The sequence below is a fragment of the Rhinolophus hipposideros genome (genome assembly GCF_964194185.1).
Source record: "Rhinolophus hipposideros genome assembly, chromosome: 20".
NCBI classification, from domain to species: Eukaryota; Metazoa; Chordata; class Mammalia; order Chiroptera; family Rhinolophidae; genus Rhinolophus; species Rhinolophus hipposideros.
The window spans coordinates 49,799,653-49,807,655 of NC_138066.1; the positions used below are offsets into that span (position 1 = coordinate 49,799,653).

The 8,003-nt window shown below is 57.5% G+C and overlaps 1 protein-coding gene across 2 annotated transcripts in view; it reads left to right on the top strand.

The window, feature by feature from the left end:
* MGAT5B (alpha-1,6-mannosylglycoprotein 6-beta-N-acetylglucosaminyltransferase B) overlaps nt 1-7,426 on the top strand; it is a 66,494-nt gene extending 59,068 nt beyond the window's left edge. For both annotated transcript variants that reach the window (XM_081029648.1, XM_081029649.1), the window contains exons 15-17: nt 3,822-3,896; nt 5,139-5,395; nt 5,905-7,426. In XM_081029648.1, the coding sequence (XP_080885774.1) occupies nt 3,822-3,896; nt 5,139-5,395; nt 5,905-6,103 (531 nt within the window). In that variant the 3' untranslated portion in view covers nt 6,104-7,426. The remainder of the gene's footprint in view (nt 1-3,821; nt 3,897-5,138; nt 5,396-5,904) is intronic.
* The last annotated feature ends 577 nt before the right edge of the window (nt 7,427-8,003 follow it).

The window sequence follows — 8,003 nt, forward strand, 5'->3', positions numbered from 1 at the left end:
GTGTGTGTGTTGCTGTGTGTAAGTGCACGTGTGTAGGTGGGGCTGAACGTAAGGAGAGGCTCAGGAAGCCCCACATGTCTTGTGCTTTCCTGGTTCCTTCGTTTGGGGAAGGGGTCAGACCGTTGAATGGCCCTCTGCTCACCACCATCCCTCTGGACCCACTTCTGCTGGGGCTCAGACGCATGGCTGAGCAAACATAACCACCGCTGCCCAGCGTCCCCTCCCCTGCGCAACAGCACATTCCCTGAGTGCGATTTCCCTGGGAGGCTGTACTGCTTGGGGTGGGCCTTGGGCAGAACTGGAGACCATTAAACTTGGTAGGTCAGGGGCCGCCACAACCGAGTGACATGATAGGTTCCTTCTGCAGGGGAGAGCCCTTCCCAGGGAGGACCCAGAGCCAGCCAATGTTCTGCTTTCCCAGGGGAAACTGGGGCACTGCTGGGCTCACAGGGATGGATCCCCCATGGGGTCGTGAGGGCTTAGCTTTGGGCCCAGAGCCCTGCCTGGTGTCCGGACTCTGAGGCAGGGTTGCATTTTTTAGCACACCCCCTTCCCTCCCCCTGCACTTGGTGCATCAGTCACTCCCACTTGAGACCCCAGGCTTACTTAGTCCAGCCCCTCGGCAAATGGCTCCCCAAATTCCATACCTACCCCAACCCATCCTACATCCTTCTCTCCAGTCTATTTGTGAGTGTTTTTCTAGTGAAAGTGACAAGAAGGTCACCAGGAAACTGGGTACTTATCCCCCAACCCCATCCATCAGCATCCTCACTTGCCCCTTCTGAGCTGAGCAAGCCAGAGCCAGCCCTCAGGTGGGGGCTCTCCAGGGAGCCTCAGTGCTGAAGAAGGAAGGCTCTGTTTTGTTTCATTTTTGAACCCAGTTAGCCACCAGGAGCCCTTCTTAGAAGGTGCCTTCTTTCTCACGGTCCACATTTTGCAAAAGCAATCCTTCAAGGTGTTTATGCCAGAGAGCAGGGGCAGGGGTGGGAGGGGCCAGAAAGGCTTTGCCCACCCCCAGGGCTCAGGTCTGGCCCAACCTCCTAGATTGTTTGGGATACCCAGCCCTATGGAGAGCCCATTTCCATCCACAGAACAAAACGAAGGTTTTTTTGGGGGGTGGGGTGAGAACGAGTGAACGTGGTCACCCACCCATGCATTATTGCTAGTTGGACGCCCAAGAAATGGATGACGTAGCTGTCCTGGGGAGGGGGCTGGGTGTCTGGGCTGGGAGGGAAACTTCCTATCATTGTTTTCCCTTTTGATTTTTTTTTACATGAATGTCTGTTTAATTTTGTTAATTAGTTAATTAAAAAATTATAATAAAAGGGTGAAAGTATCGTGAATTCACCAAGCTGAGATATGCAGCTGGGCCCCAAACCAGTCCACGGCCCCTCTGCTTTCAACCCCACCCTTCATGGGCCCCAAGCTGCCTCTCAGACAGTTCACCCCCAACCTGAGAATCACCTGGAGAGATGTTTACAATTCCGGGCAGATTCCTGGGCTCACCCTGGAGTGGCCTCGGAGTGTGCATTTTAAATATGCACCCTTAATTCTGGTAATCCTTCTAGAAAAGTGACTTAGGGACAGCTGGCAGCAGCTGAGAGAGCCAATGAGGGCCACCTTCAGGGGCCTATGGGGAGGGGGGAAGCAAGGAGGGGAGAGAGGCCTAAGGCACCCAGCCACCTGTCCCCCAACTCCAGTGTAGGGGCCCTTCCTGTTGCGTCTCGGCCTCAGTGGGTTTGCCCATTGGCCTCTCTGTCAGGGTAAGGCCGTTCAAGGTGAGAGGAGAGGAGGCCTCGTGGGCACTTGCCTCCAGCTTCCTCCCCACTCTTATCATTACAGGCCTCAGTTCCCGTAGGACCAGCACCTGCCATTCTGTTGAGACTGATTACCATGCACACCTGTAATTAGATCTAATGGGGATAATTTCCAGGCAGGCTGTCTCCTCCAGCGGGAGATTCATGGCAGGTGGGACGTGGCTTGCTGAGAATGCTCCCTCACCCAGGGACCTTTGAATTATTGTCTGACGGGGGCTTTAAACCACATGGGGGGAATAATGGCACGGGGGGGCTGCTGCCTTGGAGCAGGCAGAGTGACATTTGGAGAGGAAATCTCTTCTCTAAGGGGTTTTATTTAGAACCAGCGCGTGAAGCCTTGTACCCAGGAGACGTCCCCCAGAGGTGTCTGGGACGTGGGGGGCAGCAGCTGGTCGCTGGGGCCTTCCTGGGCCATCAGCTCCAGAGGACAGCAGGTTGCGACCAGGCTGTACTGAGCTTAGGGCTGGAGACAGCCCCGGTAAATTGGCTGTGACGTGGTAGCTGGGTGTGGGACCGGGGATCCTCTGGGAATTTGGAATTGCCGTCGCCCACGGTGCAGGTAAAGTCAGAAATGGGGACAAGGTCACATGGGTGGGGTCTTGTCCTGAGAATCAGTTTTGGAGGCCAGGACCTGCTTCAAGGGCAGCAGTGGCTACTGTTCCCCTGGGACCCTCCTCAGAATGAGTGTCTGGGACATCCCCTTGGCCAGAGGGCCCAGGATGGGCCTCCAGCCTTTCAAGGTGGGGTCTACAGGAAGCAGGGCCCACCCAACACTGCCCGAGTTACTGTCTGACACCACCCATCTCTGATGAGGCAGGAGGGGCATACGGATTTGGGCAGAATTGTTAGATTTAACTACCTGGGCCCAAACTTCCGGATTTCTGGAGCTGATGGCAGGAACATGGCACAGATAGAGATGGGCTGGGACAGCTGTGGTGCTAACACACACGTGTTGGGGGTGGGGAGGGTGAAGGCTAAAACATACCTTCCTCTGAGGCGGGGATGGTCCATCCCATGTCCTCATCTGGCCAACCCTCCAAGGTGGCTGTGGGCTGGGCCTGCGAGGGGTGATGTGAACAGGGAGGGGATGGTCAGGTAAGAAGAGTGGAAAGGCAGGCGGTGGGGTACCTGCTCATAGGAGGTGGACACCCCCTTTATCACCTCTTCTCTCTATTCCCCTTGCTCCTCTGGCCCCAGATACTTACTCTACCCGCTCCCATCTGCCCCAGTGTAGGCTGCTTTAAAACTTAGATATTTAGACTGATGGTCTGTGGCTTACGCTTGGGGTGTGTATTTTATGTAGCTCCCAGGAGCCTGGCCTGGGCAGGAAGCTTTACAAAAGTCATCACATTCCATCTGGCTGGGAGATGCCCCCTTGTGTAAATATTCCGCGTCTGCAGCAGGATACAGTCAGAGCTGGGGGTGCTGTCTCCCGAGCGCCTGCGTATACCAGGCACTGTGCCAGGCAACAGGGGCTCAGTGGTGAACAAGGCCTGGTCTCGGCTCTCAAGGGACTCATAACCTGAGAGACATGGAGAAATGATGACACAGATGCTAATTCTATGCTGGAGGAAGTCTGGGGTCCCACAAAAGAAAGTAGTCCTGTAACGGGTGGGGTGGGGCTCAGGAACTGCTTTCTGGAAGAGGTGTCGCCTAAGAGGGGAGGATGAATCCCTCTGGGTTGGCTGTGGGAAGAGCAGGCATCATAGCCCAGGACCGGATGGAGTGCTGAGTTTACCCAAAGGGGAGAAGCTCAGTGCAGCTGGGACCAGCGCAGGAAGGGAGTGGTGAGGGGTGGCCTGGCCTAGGCCTCGTGGGTCCTGAGCCCCTAAGTGCCCCTGGAGGGTACACTGGGGATCAGGAAATCTGAACACAGTCCCTATTGGATGGGGTGGTTGGCTCCCTGGGCATAGGTTGTGGAACCCACCAGGTCTCTGCCCCCAGTGCCAAGCATGGCCGGGCCCCTGACAGCTCGGTCTCCTCTTACCCCATGTGTCTGCACAGGTAGACCCCTACCTGCCCTATGAATACACCTGTGAGGGGATGCTGGAGCGAATCGAAGCCTACATCCAGCACCAGGTAGGTGGGTCCTCCCCTGGAACCCTCCTCAGATCAGAGGAGGGGCCAAGCCAGCACCACGCCCAGGAGTCTGCCCCAGCCCTGCGCGCTGCACGATTAAACTCCCTGCTCTTTCTCCATCCAGTCTTTCCATTTCCTCCCTCCTTTCCCGCAGCTGTGGGGTGGAGGTGGGCAGGGAAAGCAGTTTGGACTGCTCTGCTCAGAGGCCAGGCCTAAGAGGCCCCTGCCCTGGGTACCCAGCTTTAGAGCCTCAACCCCGTATCACAACACAGAAACATAAGGAGTTTTCCTAATTATACATTGTTTAAAAGTTTTGCAATTGATTGAGTGCATGCTAAGTATGGAAGAGTTGGTGAGACTTGCCAGGGGGATTAAGACCTCTGTCCCAGAACCACAGGAAGGGCTTGCTGCCGGGAAAGCAGAAGCCCTGCCCTCCCCCGAGGAGATCCGTACCTCCACAAGGGTCCACAGACAGCCCAGGCAGAGCACTGCTCTTTCAGGCTCCAGGTCTCTGGGGTGATGCCTGGAAGCAAGCCGCAGGGCCTGGCTGGGCTATGGGACCAGGTACACAAGTAGCTTACTTGTAACTACTAGATAGACAGATAGTATGTGCCCTCTGTCTGTGCCTTGTTCCCGGCCTCACAAACATTAGGGGCTGGAGAGTGGTTCTAGCCCATTGCTTTACAGATGGGAATACTGAGGCCCCCAGAAGGGAGGGCTTGTTGAGGTCCGGGCCAGGGCCAGAACCTGAGACTCTGGGCGCCCAGCCACCCAAGAGATGTTGTCATCATGCCCACAGGAAAACATGTGCTGGCCTCTGGAGCTGACCCCTTTGGGGCAGCCATGTTCTCTGTCCCCACTGTAGGTGGGGTACATGATCCCTGGGGTAGAAACCCTGAGCCTAACCCAAGGGTGACCAACAGCCAGGCAACACAGGGTAGACAGCATGGAGACAGACCCAAGTCCCAATCCTGCTTCCGCCAGCCAGCCGTGAGGCCCTGGGCAGGTTCCCTGACCTCTCTGAGCCTCTGTTGCTCCCCCATAAAACAGCTAGAGATGTACCTGTTTGGTAGGGCTGCTATGAGGAATAAATGAAATGATGCTTGGAAGGCTGCCTGACAGTCAATAAGCTCCCATTGGTGGTGCGATTGCGTTGCTGTAATTGTAAAGCCACACCCCCATGTGTCAGCCAGTGGCTTCCGGGTCCCATTTCCCCTTCTCATCCTGCTTTCCTCCTGGCAGGACTTCTGCGCAGCCTCAGGCCCGGCCCCACCAGGGGCCCGAGCCCCACAGAGCCCCCTCGTCCTGGCACCCAATGCCACCCATCTCGAGTGGTCTCGAGACTCCGGCTTGGTCCCCAGGGCCTGGCCCCCAGTGTACTCCCTCCGGGCCTGGCTGGCCGCCGCTGGGAGGGCCTGCACGGACACCTGCCTGGACCACGGGCTGATCTGCGAGCCCTCCTTCTTCCCCTTCCTCAACAGCCAGGACGCCTTCCAGAAGTGAGTGAGGCCCCGCCCGGCCCCCCTTCCTGGGTTGGCCCAGCTCACCGGACATCCACCCAGCCCCCAGCCCCGTCTGCAGTGGAGGGGGGTGGTTATCTGTCCTGGTGAGTCAGGGAGGATCCGAAGGGACTTCTAGTCAGCCATCCATGTCCCGGCTGCACACTCTTGGCAAAGCCTCAACCCCAAAGCACCCGGGAAGCTCACTGCCCTCCTCCATCCTTCCCTTAGCCTCCTGCCCAGCCTGTCTGGGCATTTTCTGGGTCTAGGCCATGAAAGCTGCCCTCAGTTCCTCTTGATGGGTCAGCCTGCGTCCCGCCCTTCCAGCCACCCTCTCTCCTCCTCTCTCACAGCAGGTGGGAGAAGTGGTGAAGCCTTAGGTTTGTCCTGGCGCCTCCTAGAAACATCTTCCTGAGCCTGGGGTGGGATGGAGCAGGGAGGGGCAGTACCTGGCTGGGGCAGCCGGCACCTTTTCCGCTGAGTGACTGCCGCCTGTGGTGCCTGCCCAGGCTGCAGGTGCCCTGTGACAGCACCGAGTCAGAGATGAACCACCTGTACCCCGCCTTCGCCCAGCCTGGCCAGGAGTGCTTCCTGCAGAAAGAGCCTCTGCTTTTCAGCTGTGCCGGCTCCAGCACCAAGTACCACCGGCTCTGTCCTTGCCGAGACTTTCGCAAGGGCCAGGTGGCCTTGTGCCAGGATTGTCTGTGAGGGCACCCACCCGGCTGGCCCTCCTGCCGCAGGAGAAAGCACCAGCAGATTCCAAGCTCCAGCTACCCACCCGCCTCTTGACGCCCCAGGCCGGAGCTTCCTGCCTAGGCTAGGAAGTGGGCAGAGCAGGCACAGGTTAAGGGGGATGGCAGCTCACCCCCGTGCCCAGTGCCCAATCTAGGCAGGCTCCTCGTTCTCATCTGGGGGCTCATGGCAACATTGTGGCCAAGAAGCTGTGAGCTTGGTCAGAGGGTTCCATGGGCCCAGGAGCAGGTGTCAGAGGCCCCTTGCTTTGTGCCAGGCCAGATCTGGACCAGATAGAGAGAAGTCCTTCTTGGGCCCAGGGTGGGGCCTCTTGATGATGTTCAAGCGAGGGACAGGGCGAGGCCTGCCCGATGGCCCATGGAAGGGTCCAGGGAGTGGGGTGTGATGCATGAGGGGTCAGCCTTGTCCCTCTGGAATTGTTGGGGGTGTGGACAGACGGGGCAGGGGACTGGGGGAAGGCCAGGTTAGTTGGCCTGTTCATGTGAACTCTTAGCACCACCCCTCCCGCTCTCCCAAACTCCCCTCCCTGCTGCACTTGGGGACCACATTTGGTGCAGGGACCCCTTAGACCCTGGGTTGAATTGTTTCCCTCTCCTGCTTGTTCCAACTCTCTTCACTTTGGACGTCTGAAACCCATCCTGGCATGACTGCGATTCCAGACCATGGATTTGTTCCCAAAGCTTCAGTCCCCTCCCCACCTCTGAGAACAGGCTCTGGAACTCCGCCCCCCGCATCTAACGGGGCTTCTGCCCCTGGGCACCCCCGGCCCAGTTCCTGGCTGCCCAGGCCCTCACACCCCCATGTAGCCCCCCCACCCCATCAATTCTGCATCCGTGTCCCTATTTGCAGCTTCCAACCACCTCTGGATCCATCTGTCCACCTGTGTGTGGCATGCCTGCCCCGGCCCCAGGATGTCCCCTACCCCACCCCGAGCCCAGAGCCCTGCCTGATTAAACAGGTCAGGCCCTCAGAAACACTGCCACCCCACCCTGTTTTATAATCCCACTCCCTCCCAGGGCAACCCCACCCTGCCCACCTGGGCCTGCCCCTCCACCCTTCCAGGGAGGCAGCCCCTGGGCCCTGAGAGTCAGGAGGGGGATGCGCCCCACCAGAGAGCCCTCTCAGCGCCTGGGCGGCCAGCATGGCTACAGAAACTCAATAGTCATCGAGGGCCTGACCTTCGGGGGAAAGCAATAGAGACTCTCTTTTCTCTCTCTTTTTTTAAAGATTTATTTCTTGAAATAATAAATATTTTATTGGGATGTGAGGTGCAGAGGAGGAGCTGTGCTATTTCTCATCTTTTCCCGGGGAGCCCAGGGTTGGAGGAGCGAAGGGGTGTGAACACCCAGCCAGGGAGCGGTGGGGGTAGATATCTGCGGCCCCTGCCCCACATTTTTGCTTGAAGCACACAGTCTGCAAAGCTGATGCTCACTGCATCAGGCTGCCCAAAGGAAGTCCCTGCAGGTGCTGGAGACCCGTGGACCCCCACACTGTGACGCCAGGGTCCTGCTTGGCCAGCAGGGCTGTGCCCAGGTCTGTTCACAGGTCTTTTGCCCATTTTTAAAGCAATGGGTTGTTCATTTTCTTATTGTTGAGATTATTTTTTTTTAAGTGTGTATTTCCAGAATCCATCAGCTCCAAGTCAAATAGTTGTTTCAATCTAGTTGTGGAGGGCGCAGCTCACAGTGGCCCACTTGGTGATCGAACTGGCAACCTTGTTGTAAAGAGCACCACTCTCTAACCAACTGAGCTAACCGGCTGCCCCCTTATTGTTGAGTTTTAAGAATTCTTTGTAGAGGGACCCTCTTACACTTTTAAGGAGGTGAGTGGAGTGGAGGGTGCAGGGGCAGGCCGG